Source organism: Arachis duranensis, chromosome 3 (genome assembly GCF_000817695.3).
Source record: "Arachis duranensis cultivar V14167 chromosome 3, aradu.V14167.gnm2.J7QH, whole genome shotgun sequence".
Taxonomy (NCBI): domain Eukaryota; kingdom Viridiplantae; phylum Streptophyta; class Magnoliopsida; order Fabales; family Fabaceae; genus Arachis; species Arachis duranensis.
In genome coordinates, this window is record NC_029774.3 from 11501896 (window position 1) to 11518672 (window position 16777).

The following is a 16777-nucleotide window of genomic DNA, read 5'->3' on the forward strand; positions in this document are numbered from 1 at the left end:
TATATTAGCATAAAATAAAAAAGGGATAATTAAGCAGATTAAATAAATTAAAAAATATTATTGAGTAAAACAAATATCATAATAATTATATTACTAATGAAAAAAATTAATTCAATCAATTCAAATTTTTATTTAAAATAGACAATTAAAGATCACCAATAATTAAAAATAAATGAGATATAATAAAGAATAATTTTAGTAGTATAAATAATTAAATTAAATTATTATATCCAATTTTTAGTTTTTACCTTATTATAGTTTGAGTTAACATTAATGGTAAAAAAATCATTTTAAATAGCCCCAATTTGTATTTTACAATATAATTAAAGCACAATTTATAATTTTTTATTTTGTGATTAATCAACATTTTTTAAATTATTTGGTTAAGTCTTTTGTATTTTATGATTGATAAATTTTTTTTACAAAACACAAATGTGTGATGAATTATTACAATCATAATTAATTAAGAAAATCAAGAAAAAATTATTAAAAAATCAAATAAAAGATAAAAAATAGAGTAAAAATTTATTTTGAAACTAAAAAATTGTCAATTGTATTAGAAATTCTAAAAATTTGTATCTTATTGTATAATCAATTTTGTTACTCACTTCAACTTCATTGTCCCTTTGTATCCAAAAAAGTATATAATGTCACACTTATTTCAAAAAAGATGAAACTCTTCAAATACACGGTATATTGTATAATTTAAGAACAATAAGACAAAAAAATATCTAAAATTTTATAATATTATTTGAAATTTTCAATTATGATAATACAAATAGTTTAAATCTACCAAATGAATTCAATAGTTATCCTTTGCACATCTTATTTAAATTTAAATTTTAAAATTTAATTTGTATCGTTTTTTTTCTAATATAAATTATTTTTGCCAAAAAATAGGAAAAAATCTATTAGATCAAAAAAAAATTCTATCAAAGAACTATTATAAGGAGATTTATAATTAGAGAAGAAAATAATAAAAGCATTAATAATAATAATAAAAGAAATAAAACTCATAAGAATGTTAGAAAAGAAATAATAAAGTTCATATTAATAATAATAATGTTGAGAAATGACGATGTTGTTGTTTTAGACTTTTAACCTCCGCCTTTGACCATCATTTTTTTTTGCTTTTTTTTATTTAAATTATCAAGTCATAAAAAAATAAAGAACAATTTAAGAAAACAAAAACAACAAGATCAATATATAGTAATTATACAAATCAAAATACATTAGAGAAAAACAAACTATTATATAATAGAATTAACATGAGTATATTTTATCATTAAATAAACAAATTTAACGCAAAATAAAATTACACGTAAAGAGAAAAAAAGAAAAAAGAGTTAAAATATCCAAAGTGATAAAAAGATTATTTTTACAATTTTATTCTGTCATGTTTATATAAAATAATGAATTTCTAACTAAATTAAATTGTATTTATTATTATTAGAAAGGGTAAGAGAAAGTAGTAGAGAAAATGTTTGTGTATATTCAAGTTATGTAGAATGATACAATATAGAAAGGTGTTTATAGATGTTAAGAGAATCGAAATAATAAAAATGTAATATCTTATAATAAATATTCATATATGTTAAATAATGCTAATTGATCATAATTATTGTCTAGCATCCCCCCTCAAACTCAAGTGGCAACTTGAACTTGAAACTTATTTGAAATAACTAAATAAAAAAATACATAAACTGATAGAACGGGTGCAGACGAAATGCCTGAAAAAAGTGCAGATAAAACTCTCGGAAGAAAGCGCAAACGGAACTGTCAGAAGAAAACGCAGACAGAACTACCGGAAAGAAGCGCAGACAGAACTAGCGGAAGAAAGCGTAGACGAAACTACCACAAGGAAACGCAAATGAAATTGCCACAAGGAAACGCAGACGAAACTGCAGGAAGCTAAGGAAGCGCAGATGAAACTGCCGGAAGGGAACGCAAGCGAAGCTTCCAGAAGAGAATGTAGACGGAACTGCCACAAGAGTGGCTAACTGCTGAAAAATTGTTGAAAAGATGGCGACCTATCAAAAAACTACTGAAAAATGACAAAGTGCAAAGAAATGACAAACTATCGGAAGGTAACAAAAGTATATGGTTTCTCTGTGAGAAATTGAGAATAAGTAAGCAGTGGATAAGCTAATCGGTGAGGTGAGAAAAGCATCGTAGCATTGATCAAAGAGAATGAAAAAAAATGGTATAGAAGAAAATTTTGAAAAATACAGTGATTTCACCAAAAAGGAAATCAATTTATCATTCTCAAGGAGGATACCATGTTAGAAAGGTGAGAGGGAGCAATAGAAAAACGGTTTGTGTTCAAGTTGTGTAGAATGATACAATATAGAAGGGTATTTATAGGTGATAAGAGAGTCGAAATAATAAAGACGTAATATCCTATAATAAATATTCAGATATGTTAAATAATACTAATTGATCTAATTGATATACATAATATTAAATTGTGTGATATTTAAATATCTAATCAAATTAATTAGTTGATATAATTAATCCACGTAATGAATTATATTTAATGAGTTAAAAGAAATAAATCAAAAAACACTTTTAGAAGTATGGCACATCAATTTTATCATTAAGTGAAAAAATTTGATTTTATATAATAAAATAGATAGATAGATAAAACTGATGTGTGTGATATATATGTGGCTCATTCTCCTTCAACCAAGTCGAGTCCAGATGAACCGAGGTTGGAATCGAACCCGATCGAGTGGTCTGACCCAATCTGACCGGGTCACTATGCAGAACTTCAGCAGTACTCAACCTTTATGACCCATGTATTAAAGAATTTGGGATATTGTCTCCAGGTATCATCATGCATATCACAGTGTCTTGCTAAGCTGCACCCTAATCACGAGATTCAGAAATTCAGTTGTTCTTGGTGATTACTATCACTTGCATTTCGAGTTTATAAATATTAACATATGTTGATTTTCATTTTTATTCCTTACTTCCTATTTAAAAGGATTAATAAGAATGTAGCATCATACAATGTAACAAACCACTTGCAGTTTTTATCCCTCGTGTCTGATATTTATATCTTCTGTTAGCATGTTCTGGTGACAGGTAGGTAGTAGAAAATAGTATGAGGTGAATGATTTGAAGAGAGTAACAAAGGATGTTAGCTTTAGTCATATGGACCTATTTAATTAATTTGGTAAAAGCCAAAGAGCAAATTATATATCTATTTATCTATTTATAATCTATAAAAATTAATACTAATTCATTATACAATAAGTTTTAGTCATTTTAATACTTTTACTAATAATGCTACATAAGTATTTCTAATCACATGACAAATGAGAATCAAGTAATCAATTAATTATATTTAAGAAGAAGAATAAAAAAATAACTCTGACATATTATTATTCAGATAAATTGAAACATAAATTATAAATTAAATGTAATAAATATATACATTAAAAATGTCATAATAATCATAAATATAAACAAATTTTTATTACAAATATTTAAATTTCATGCTACTTAACCTACTTATAGATGTTGTATAATACTTATACTACTATACTATTTGGTCTATTTATAAAGCATGTTGCATACCACATTTAGCTTATTACTATTCTTAATCACTCATAAAAATTGCTGAAAATTTCTCCAAACAAATTTAAATTTAGCATAATATCTCTTCACTAGCCATATTAAAATATATCCTTATTATAAAGTTAATTCATAATTTGATGTTACATTTTTTGTGTTTTTATTCTAATTCATTTTTTTCTAACTTTTTCCTTTAATTATTTACCAATAATAAAAATAACAAATAAATATATACATTTGTAACTCTTAATATAATGTGTTTCTTACTTTCTTTTAAATAAATAAATTTAAATTTCTAAAATAATAAATTATACGATATTACTAGATGTACAAATATTTTTAACAACCAAGTTCAACTAATTTATATTACATTTTAATTAAATATATAATTATATAAAATTATATACAAATTATGAAATAAATATTTTACAAAATATTTTAATATAAAACACTTAAAATTTAACATTAGTTTATATATTATCTAATATATATTTATACAATATTAAAATATAGTATATAGTATAATAATTAATTTACCTCTCTAGGTTATCACTCTAGTTGATGGTGAAAGAACAAAACAAGTCTCACTATGCATGAGACAATCAATCAAAGTTGTGAGCTTTACCAAATAGTGTGCCAGCCAGCACTCATGTCCAATTTTCCAAAGCATATTCTTGGGTTGTTATTATTATTATTATTATTATTATTTGTTGCATGGAAACAAATTAAAAGCGGCAAAGCCAGCCTTGTGTATGTTCACTTGCCATATAACTACAAGCATATTCCATTGCAATTAACGAAGCTTGTTGTTAATAAAGAAGAATTAAGGACAAGGAATGAGGTTTTGGAGTCTACAAGAATTCCTCTATTGCCTTCGCCTCCTTCCACCATGACCATGCCAAGCCCCCAGCAGCAGCCACCGTATGTTCGTGCAAGACATAGTCCATGCTTTGATGGCCTGCTAAGAGGCCATGACCAAACCACACAGAAAAAGATTATAGTGTCTGATGATGAAGAGGTGATGACGATAGAAAAGACGTCATACAAAGTGACTAGAATGAAAGAGAAACTGCCTAGTGTTCTGCTTCCACTATCTGCTGCCTCTTACTACCATGGCATCTCACCCCAAATGGAAATTGTTGAGTACAGTGAGAGCATTAACAAGCTCAATGCGTATTTGAAGGCAACAAAGGATGATGTTAATGCTGGTGTGCCTGCCAAGTTCCTACGTGCTGTCATCGCTTCCGATCATGCCGGTATTTCTTTTAGCAAATACTCTAATAAAGATCTAATAAAGATGTCAAAAACATTTTCTTACGATAATCTTGATTTAGAAAGTGCGATTTATTTGTTTTGTCATACTTTAAACAAAGATAACATTTTTATAGCATATGAAAATCAAATCCTAAAATCTATCATCCAATAATCAAAATGAAATATTTTTAGAGAAAGTCTAGAGTCCAACAGATTTTGTAGTTTTTAACCATCAATTAGTCATGAATGATATTTTTAATGGTGTGAGATTGCATTTAATGGGGTATAATCATTTAATTTTCTTTTGATAGTTAAGTGCTAGCCAAAATTAAAGGTCCTAGTATTCTTCGTATTTTTATACGAAAACAATTATAAAATCTTTATTAGAATATCCACCTTTTTTTTCATAGAAACTCTGATCTGATACTATGGTATATAAATTGTTATATATCTAATATCAGTGATAATTAACTGATGACAGATGTTGGAAGTGTGGCATCAACTATCATGTATTCATATTACCTTCATGTAACTTCAAAAAGCGAGCAATTCTGCACAGTGCCAATCATCAACATTGACCGGGCCAATCTTGCATCTCATGTTGAACTCAACTGGTTGCTTCATTCATCTCAAATTGATCACTCATCCCTAATATTTGTAGATGAGGTATGTTTCATATATCACACTAATTCAAGTTTTTAAGGTATGATCGCCATATGGATAAATAATGCTCGGTTTTGTTAGAGAATTAATCTTATTTTAATTAACAATCACTCAACAAAATAGTAGATGAGTAAGATAAATTTTGAAGTGAAAAATATTAGTTTAATTAATAATGCTCGGTTTTGTTCTTATCATAACATATGCTTTCTCTGTCTTGATTAAATTCCAAACAGATTGATCTGTCGTATTATGACTTATTTGGAAGCCTTAAGATTGTACTCTTGAAGTGTAACAAGATTTCCCATAAGCAGGAGGTGACAAACTATATATATGCATAATACTCATATTTGCTTTCATTCGCGTTTGCGATTTATTAGCATTTATTGATGATGATTTGTTCTTTGTTTTGGCGACAGAAATTAAAGCACGCTGTGGTTGAAATGTTTCACTGCACGAAGGTGAACTTAACGCACTAATTAGTTTGAAATTATTTTTCTATCGATAATACTAGAAAAACAAAAAGATCAGAACTTATCTTATTTAACATTTGTTAATTATTGTTAAATTTAATAAATAATAAATAAAATAAGTTTTGTTTGTTTTTGGCTAATTTTTTTTTGTTTTCATTTTTTTATAAGCACTCAAAGACTAATCATAAATTCTTCTTGTTCTGTTAGAGCGAGACAATATATCCATGGGTTAAGACTATCACAACAGGAGAGGTACACGTATTATGTTAATCAGTTCAGTGAAATATATCAAATTATTTAATGATATAAAACATACTGAGTAATCACTGATATTTGCTTAACCATACATGGTTACAGGAAAGTACTTGTTGCACGGCCATAGCAGAAAAATTCTTTACGCATTCGCCTGAAATTCTTGCCGGCAAATCCATCAGCAGAATTTTGGTAGTACCAATAATAAAATATTTTAGCTATGACTTTAATTATTTAACTTATATGCAAAAATTCTGGTACATGTAACAGTTAGCGGGTATCCTTTTGGACACTGGGAATCTAAGGGATCCTCATTGCAGCGACAAAGATAAGTACACAGCTTCATTATTAATCAATGGTGCTGGTCGTTATGGGTGCAATGGACTTTACCAATTATGTAAGCCTTTAATTCATCCCTTACATAGTAATATGATTGGGTATCATTAGATATGATCATTCATCTGATTCTTATAAATGATTTGATTCAGTGAAGTACAAAATGCATGACCTGTCCTCTCTGCAAGTATCAGATATCCTCCGAAAGGATTTTAAGAAGTGGACTGGCCAAGGTATTAGATATCAACTGTATAAAAAAATTCATAAATCAGATCAGTCACTCAGTATAAAATATGGAGGATCCTCCCATAAACACACTTATGTGTCACATTATTATTAGACGTATTAATGAACTGGTTATTTTTTAATTTCTTAGCAAACTAAAATAAAATCGATTTTTTATAACAATAATAATAAATCTAATTGTTATCTAATCTGGTCGAACAGACTAATTTATATAACTTATTGGATCGTGAATTTTTTTGGTTTTTTTTTAAAAACAAAAATCAGGGATATATTTGTCTTTTTATCAAAAAATTTAAACATGATTCGGTTTAGATTGTGTAAATCGATCAGATCAAATCGGGTCTAATAATTATAGTGCGAACAATTAGATTTATTATTATTGTTATAATAAACCGATTTTGTTCTAGTTTATTAAAAAATAAATTATTAACCGATTTAATAAAGATATCCAATAACATCATGATACATATAAACGTCTTTAAAAAAATATTTTTAGTTTCTTTATCAAAGTCGTCTCGTTAAAATAGTATATATATAATCATTGATTTAGTAATTGATTTTTGTGTGCCCATAGTATTTTTTATTATTAGATATATATTTTAGTCTCTTGTATTAATTAATTTGAATTGAAGAATCATTATATGGAATAGAGATTAGTGGAGAATCAAGGTCATTGTCGCAAATTGGCATGAGTTGTATTGGAATTTCAATTGGACAGCTTCTGGGTCACACAAAAAATCCAGCCCAAGAAATAACCTACTTCCAGTGTGAGTCCCAAATACAATTCTATCTTTGATTCCAAAGAATATTATTATATCTCTATATGCTGGAATTTTCCTACATTTTATTTTCATATTATTCCAATACTACTCTAAATAGATAGAGAAGGAAAAAGAAAAGTTTGATTTAATCGAGTCTTTTTGTTGGTGGGTTGCTGTCACAATTGCGACCGAAAGAGATTTAAATTAAGCTTGTTGATAGATATTGTGACAATAACGCTACGAACTTGAGAATAAAGCAATACTCTATAATGGAAACGATTCTGGGAAGCGTGCATAGACAAATTATCCCATGAGATTAGACTTATTCATGGAATATTACCTTATTCCAATAATCCAAGGGCTTCATTTCAGAAAACTAGGCACACTTTAGAAAATTCATTGGGTTGGATTCTATTCTATTGTTGTTTATATAATTTATTATCTCAATTAAATTACATATTATTCCATTTATTTTTACTTTTGTTAAACTTAACAGCGTTGGAAAAGCTTCGGGCAGTTATTATCGTTTCTGGGTATTACAACGAGGACAAGAATTTCAAGGTTAGCCCTGACTTTCACTATTAAGTAATTGAACTCCTTTATAGTATTTGGTGGATCTTATTTTGAATATGTTTTATAAATTTCTAGTTGCTTGTTAAATTAAATTTAATGTTATTTTCTTTTCAAAATTTTGTTAATTTGTGCCAGTATAAGTTAAACATACTATAAAAATAAATAATTTATAAAAATGATTAAAAATTTATTTTTTACGTTTTTAATGCATTAAATACATTAAAAATATTAAAAAATATATTATTATGTTTTTAAAATATGTCCTTAGAGAATAAGTTAATTAATTTTTTTTATGATAACATCTCCATCTTTTATTTAGTACTTTGGGTAATTGGGTAGTTATTTTGGATGGAAAGATGTCATATTTGTCTCTTTTTACATTTTATTCAATTAATATTAGGTAAACAACTATACTGTATATATTCAAATTAATTACATATTAAAATATAAAATATATATATTAAAAATTAGTTAAACAATACATGTATTTATTATAAATACATAATAACTAATTTTAGTATATAAATAATATTTGTTTAGGTAAATGGTACTATATGTGACATTAAAGAGGATTTTAATACCATTATAAGAGCAATGCTAGGGTGCTAGCAATTTTTGGGATTAGTAGTCATCAAGTAGCTATCAAACAGCCATCAATGATGATTTAATAGTGTGAGATTGATATGAAATTCCATCCAATGATTCACCTTTTTCTGCTGGTTACATACTGGCCAAAATTTAATAAAATTACTGTCCCTAAACTTTTCCCATTATAATTTGCACCATTGAAAAAATAGCGTACGGTAAATAAATGACACATACAACAATTAAAATTTGTCATTTAAAGACGGTTTTAATACCATTTTAATATTTTTATTTTATAGGTGATGAATTCATCGGCCCATTTTCACCTATTAAATTATTATCTTTCGTTTACTTAGATTAAACCAAGAATTAATATAAAATCATTAAGAAGAAAAGCCTAAAATAATAATAAAAAAAATAGCAATAAAAAAACCCATAATAATTTGCAGAATCAACCATGAAACCATTTTTTCTCTCTCTCTTCTTTTTGCTATATTATTGGTGGTAATAACAAAATTTTGTACAACGTGAGATACAGAGGGAAATTTTAGTTTCAGCAGAATCTGTGAAACTATTGGAGAGTTTGCTCTTCTTCTTCGATTTCAATGCCTCCCGTCTCCCCCTAAAAAGTTTACATATAGCAGGTTAGTTTCACTTCCACAGTTTTCACTCTTAATTATAATCAATAATAATAATAATAATAATAATAATAATAATAATAATAATAAGTAATAATTCATTAGAATTAATAATGTTGTTGCAATGCAGGTCTGAAAAATGAGACGATGAAAGCGTATGAGATTGATAAGATCACATCAAGAAAAATAGTAGAGCATCTCATAAACGAATTTATTGGGACATCAAAAGCTATATAGGCTTTACTTTACAAGAAGCTCCTTGCGACAGTAATTTTTAGTTTTTTTTTTTTATCATGATTAATATAAATATTAATTTTTTTTAATAAATAAATTTTACTAATTTATGTATGTAAATTCTAAAAAATATGAATGTAAACTGTATTAATTTATACATGCAAATTTTAGTAAATATGAGTACAAAATATGTGTTTTTTATGCGCAAAATTTTTATAAATATTAATGCAAATTATTACTAACTAAACACTAATAAAAAATAATAATATTTATTGATCATGTACCATTATTTTTATATGCAGGTTGGATCACGAAAAAAGGATGACTCGAAGAAATATTTATAATGCTTCATTTTTCTTTATTAAATTTAAAATCATATATAAAACCTGAAAGAGTAATGTTATTTGCATATTTAATTTAGTGACAATTTTAGATATTTTAAATTTAAAAAATATATAAATAAAAAATATTTAATAATTATAATTTTAATTTATGGTATTTAAATATATGCCAAAGTAGGCACAAATTTTTAAATATGCAAATAATAAATATTAAAAAAAAGCAGTATTATGATTTTATATCCTAGATTAATACCGTTAGAAATAAGAGACTATTAAATTTGAGAAAAAATTTGTGTATTATTCAGTGTTTTTAAGTTGTGTAGAATAATACAATATAAAAAGGTATTTATACGTGTTAAGAGAAATCGAAATAATAAAGACGTAATATTTTATAACAAATATTTTAAATATACGCCAATGAGCTATAGCTCAAATGCCATAGTCTCCCTATACTTATTTAGAGGTTCCGGATAGGGGTGTGCATGGTCCAGCCCGGCCTGAAGATCCGGTCCAGCTCCGAACACTTTAGGAGCTAATTTGGTGTGATTTCATTGGGTCTAGGACCGGGTAATGATCTCAAAAATAGACCCAGTCATTATTTCGGGTCGGGTCGGGTCGGGGCCATGACTCGGGTCAGCCGAAGTCGGCCCGGTCGTCATACACAATTAATATTTTGTGTTATTAGTGATGGATGATGGCTATTCTTATGTGGAGTTTAAGTATTGTAAACCTTAATATTTTGTATTATTAGTTATTATAAGACTATAAGTTAATGTTTTATGTTTAAAATTCATAAGATTTTAGACTAATGCATAATATTGTGTTATTTGTATTGATTTAAATATTTGGTGTTATTAGACAATATTAATATTAGTATTGATTATAGTTATGCTTTAATTTTAGAGAATAGTTGGTTCTTGTTATATTTTTCTAAGTGAATTTTACCATGTCAAATAATGGTTGGAGTCTTACAAATTTGGATATTTTCACATGCTAGCTTATTAGAAGTTATCAAAGTAATGAAATGTTAACGGCCCGGTTTTTATCCGGTATAATCATGGCCCGAAAGTGTATAGGTTTCATCGGGTCTAGGGTCGGGTTCGGGTCTAACAAATAGGCCCGGTATATATTTCGGATCGGGTATGGGTCACATCAAATCTGGTTTCACCCGACCCATGCACACCTTTAGTTTTGGGTTCGAGTCTCCCTATCTTTTGGTAAAAAAAAAAATAGATATAATAAATAAGTTTAATAAATACTAATTGATCATAATATATTATGACTTGAGTTTGAAACTTATTTAAAATAACGAAATAAAAAAATGCATAAACTTATAGAACGGAAAAAAATGCATAAACTGATAGAACAGGTATAGGAAACACAGACAGAACTGCCACAAAGAAAAAAAACACAGACGAAACTATTAGAAGAAAAATGCATAAATTGATAGAACGGATGCATGAAACACAGACGAAATTGCCACAAAGAAAGAAAACACAGACGAAACTATTAGAAGATGGCAAACTAACGTCATGACTTTGATATCATGTTAGGATTTGTATATTATTCAATGTATTCAAATTATGTGAAATGATACAATATAAAAGAGTATTTATAGATATTAAAAAAAATTAAAATAATAAAAACATAATATCCTATAATAAATATTTTAGATATACTAAATAATTTTAATAAATACTAAGCTAATTGATTATATTCTGACAAATATATTTAACCAAACGAAAAAATGGGTTGAGAATTATAAAGAAAAAAAATACGTAACTCTTTCTTGCATATAAAAAGGACAAATTAAACAAAAGTATTAGTATATATTAAAAAAGTATAATATTACTATTGATTTGTTTGGATTTTGGTTCAATTTCGATACAAAGTGTCTGACCAAAACTTGTATAATCGATCTCAATTCGAAGAATATATATAATTTATCTTTTACACGAATCTATATAAAGACTTTACAATATGCTTGAATGTAAATAGTTAAATTTTACTAATAATGAAAAAGTGTACACTACAAGAAAATATTAATTTTGCTACATTTTTAAAGTGTGGTGAAAAGTTAGAAAATGTATAGTAATAATTTTTTACCACGTTTTTTGAGTTATTAGCATGCTTTTAAAAGTGTCACATCTGCAAACGTGTCGGTTATTCTATTACTACATTTTTTGTGATTTATCGCCACGTTTTATTTTTTGTCACATTTTTATAAATTGCCACACTTAAAAGTTTGGCCGTATGTGAGAGATATGGTCATATGGCTATGCTTTTAAAGCATACCAATAGCGAGAGATATGGCTACGCTTTTAAAGTATGCCAATTGCAAAAGATATGACTAAACTTTTAAAGCGTTTCAATAGTGAGAGATATGGCTACACTTTAATTGTGCCAATAGCGAGAGATATAGCTACTCTCTTAAAGCGTGGTTGTTGATGACTACTGTATAATATGGCCACTCTTTTAAAGTGTGGCTATAAGTTTGTTCAGTAACCTATTGTTCTTTTTTAATCTTCGTAATAAAATCTTACAAAATTCATAGATAATTTTAAAATTTGGATAATGAGCAGTAATTTTAAATCAACCCAACCTACATAAAGTTGTCACCAACAAAAGTGTGTTTGATCACATGACATGCTCTAACAAAATACCAAAAATTAAAGTCATAACAACTACCCATGAATTCCTAATACATGAATTACAATTCCAACAACTATTACATTATCTACTTCCTTTACATATACTTCATTATAAAATATGAAATTTCATGATTACTGATCATTCATTATAAGCGAAATTATTTTCACCACTACTCTGCATAATTTAAATATTGTTGTGTTAGTGCATCTTATATTTTACCAAAAAATGAGAGGGCATATATTAAAAACCATGTTGTATTCACAATATTTATTATTTTGCCATGAATCAACAGTACACAACCAGAAAATTCAACAATACACAACCAGAACAATCAACAATACACAATCAGAAAATTCAACAACCAACAATGCATATTCAGCTAACAACAGTAGCATGAACTACAAACAGAAAATTCAACATAAAAATTGAAATTCTATATGAATGCAACAAGCCTCCAAAAGTCCAAAAGTGCCCCTCGGTCCCCTTCCTCCCCTTTTTTTTCTCCTTTTTTTAGGTCACAAAATATAACATCCTACTACACTTAATCTTATGCTTAAGTCATAAGACTGAGGTGGTGAGGTATTACGACTTCTAAAAGTGAAAAAATATATATATCTTAATAGTGAAAAAGATATTTAACTAGGAGCCTTGAAAAACGGTAAAACAAAATTGCGAAATAAAAACACAACACTCAGGATACGAGATAACTTGCGTGCTAAGAAAGCTAAAGTTCATAAGTAAAAATAAATAGAAAGTGAGGATAGAGAGTCAAGGATACAAAATAACTAGCTCCTGACTCAGCCTGCGAAGCCAAGGCTGGCCGGAGAATATTTACAAATATATATACATATCCCCAAAATCCAAAATACATAAATAAAACCCTAACTCTCTGTAAACCTCTAAGAGGAGCAAAATAAACAAGTCATTTGGAGAGAAAGTTAAGCACATATATACATAACTGTTCATTAAAATGAAACCCAGAAACTACTCCGCTTCAGAAGTTCAGATGCCTAGCGAGGTGCCTCTCGACCTGCATCTGAAAATAACAATACAGTATGGGGTGAGAACCTCTCACCCAGAGGTTCTCATCATGGTAAAGATGCCACGTACATAAGATATAAGGTCCTGAGAATGCAAAGGCAATCCTAGAATGCCGACACTCATATCATAAAGCTTAAAGAAACTAAGACAGAATACATAAATCAGGGTGGTTCTCTAAGGCTTTTTAAACTTAACCATATTCTTAAATCTAACTAAAACTTAACTAGAACCCTAAATCTCTTCGGCTTTCCTTCATCTCTCAGTTTTCGATGAAATTACAAGGACAAACAAACAAACAAAGGCAACCACAGGTAGAATACAAATAATACAAATAGCAAGTACAATAATTAGCATGTTATAATCATTTAGGCAATCTCAATTAATGCACAAACAAGCAAACAAACAATATGTATATGATGTATGTCTATCCTATGGCTGTTGATATCAATTGTCGGTTACGTAGCCATCCCTACATGTCCTCAAGCTCAAAATTCACCATGAAGAAAATTCTCAAGCTGACACAGGGGAGAGAACACCCCAAGCTCAATAACATACATGGGGAGAAGTGGGGGAGACAACACCTCAAGCTCAAGAATTAATCGTTCATAGCTCATAAATATCAAATTCATTCTCAATAATAATTTATAACTCATTTCATCGTTCTCAATTCATTAATATCCATAATTATCTCATACATTACTCTCAATATCACATCACTCTTTTAATTGCCTCATATATCTCTTTCATCATCTTCTCCAACTACATATTACCTTTTTGGAAACCTTTCTTCATCCCCAATTTGTCATCATTTCCTAACTTCATCCTATTGCTAGGCTTACTAACAAGATCTAGGGCCAAAGGAATGAAAATAGAGGTTTGAAATTAAGCTTTAAATCTCAAAATTCATGTTTGCTGAAACAGGGGCCACGCGTACTCGTGGGTACGCGCTTGGACCAAGATGCGTACACATGTCCCATCTCGCGTACGCATGCAAACCAGGCAGTAGCTACCATATGCGAATGGATGGTGTGCGTACGCAAGAATCCCGCATCATGCGTACGACACGCATTTTGCCAAAATTTTTACTAAGTCTGAAAAGTTGCAGAATTGCAATTTAAATCCCAAATTTCTGACGCGTATAATTTTTTCGTTTAAAATCATTTTCTCTCCATTCTTCAAACGGCATAAAGTTCATGAACCCAGTTCTGATATAAAATAGATTTGAAAGTTCTGATATAAAATAGATTTGAAACCATTTGGGGGTCCGGAAGCCAAGTTATGGCTTGTCGAAGTTCGGCCAAAAATCAATTTAACACAAGAATGCTCTAACCTCTATTTTCATCAACTCATCAGTCAAAACTAACACTCTATGCTCATAATCAATACCAAGACATATCATATCATAGCTCCAACTTACCTCAACCTTCTCAATCAAGTAAAACTTCCACATCCCAATCAACATACATTTAGCTCATTATATATATCATTATAAATATCACACTTCAACTTCAACAATCAACCTTCACAATTTAATTCACTTTCTTCTATCAATAACACAACATCAAACATTCAACAATGCACATATCTATTCTCATGTCATAACTAATCACTCAAATACCAATTCTTCCTTCAAATACAAATAATTCGCCGTCATACATGCATGCTCAACTCATCAACAAGATTCTCATTTTACCTATGCAACATATATACTTACACATATTATCATGAAATCATCATTCATCATTTATCCAACAAACACCAAATCCATATCACAATTCTTATCAAGGTTACTAAGTGTTAAACATATTCATACGCTTCAACCTATCCTATGGTCATCTAGCCTAAGTTTTCACAGAACATTATATATTAAATACGTGAAACCTAAACTATACCTTGGCCGATTTTCACGTATTTTCCGAGACACCACCAAAGCACCAAACACAACCCTCAAGGTTCAAAATCTCCAAGGCAAGGTCTCCCAAACCCCACTAAGCCTCCAATGTACTCAAGCAAGCTCCAACACACACATATACAAGCCTAATACACATATCTCACCATATATACTCAAAATTCACAATTTAACATACTAAAACCAAAAATTGGCTAGGGTTAAAGACCTCACCATATCCACGGACCAAGAGAGCCAAGTCCAATAAGCTCCACAAGCTAGATTGAACCTAGATAACCAAAATCAACTAATTCTCAACTTGGATTCTCTTAAATTTTGAAAATTGAGGGATAGAGAGGCTGGAGTGATAGAATGGATTACCTATGGAAAGTTTACATGTTCTTCCCCCTTCCCGAATTGTTGCACGTGAAAATGGAAGGAAGGAAGGGCTGGATTCATTTAGTGTTGGTTTGGGTTGGATTGGGCCCTTGAGCCCATTTTGGGTCCGGTTTGCTTGGTTTAGCCCGTTCGGCCCAATCCTGGGCCAAATTCTTTAAAATTAGTGTCAAAATTCATGTTTTAATTTTCTCTATCATATTGAACTACAAAATTTAATTTTCTAATTTTTTGGATTAATAATTAGTTTATTGACTAATTATTTACTAATTTCTCAGATTTTACACAAAACAATGATAAACAGGGTTATAAACTTATAATATTAAGTTGTGTGTACTACTAGAACAGAGTAATATAAAAAACTCTTTGTTATTGCTATGAGGACAAATACATAGTAAAAAAAGAAAACAATAAGAACAGAAATTAAAATCTGCAGGAGAAAAATAAACTATTTTCATGAAGACAATTAAAATCTACATAATAAGAACGGAAATTTAGCAGCTTCATTATCATCAAACAAGCACAAATCTTATCATGATCATCATAGAACAAGGGCAGAAACACATCAAACATTTATATTATAATCAAACAACAAAAGCAGCAATACATCTACAATTCTTTTATGCTTAAGACATCCATGATCCATTAACAATAGCCACTTTAACAATGTATAATGAATTGACTAGAAAATATTTAATTTTTCTCTTATTCTAAACTAAGATTTCACTATTGAAATTACAATTTTACTTAATGAGAATTTGATAAGAGTGAACCGAACAGATCTGAGATATGTAAGCAGACAAAATAGTGATATAGTAGCTAATAGCAGCATTGAAGCGAAGAAATAGGGTTTACCAACTCAGCCCTG

General features: G+C 28.7%; 1 protein-coding gene across 1 annotated transcript; it reads left to right on the forward strand.

Moving 5' to 3' along the window:
* The first annotated feature begins 4468 nt into the window (after positions 1-4468).
* LOC107477621 (uncharacterized) lies at positions 4469-9594 on the forward strand. Its single transcript, XM_052258141.1, is given in 13 exon segments — positions 4469-4835; positions 5315-5503; positions 5658-5722; positions 5724-5810; positions 5913-5954; positions 6174-6218; positions 6324-6410; positions 6489-6615; positions 6707-6787; positions 7451-7567; positions 8058-8122; positions 9258-9363; positions 9488-9594. Coding segments are annotated over 13 exon segments (1485 nt in total).
* Positions 9595-16777: the final 7183 nt, after the last annotated feature.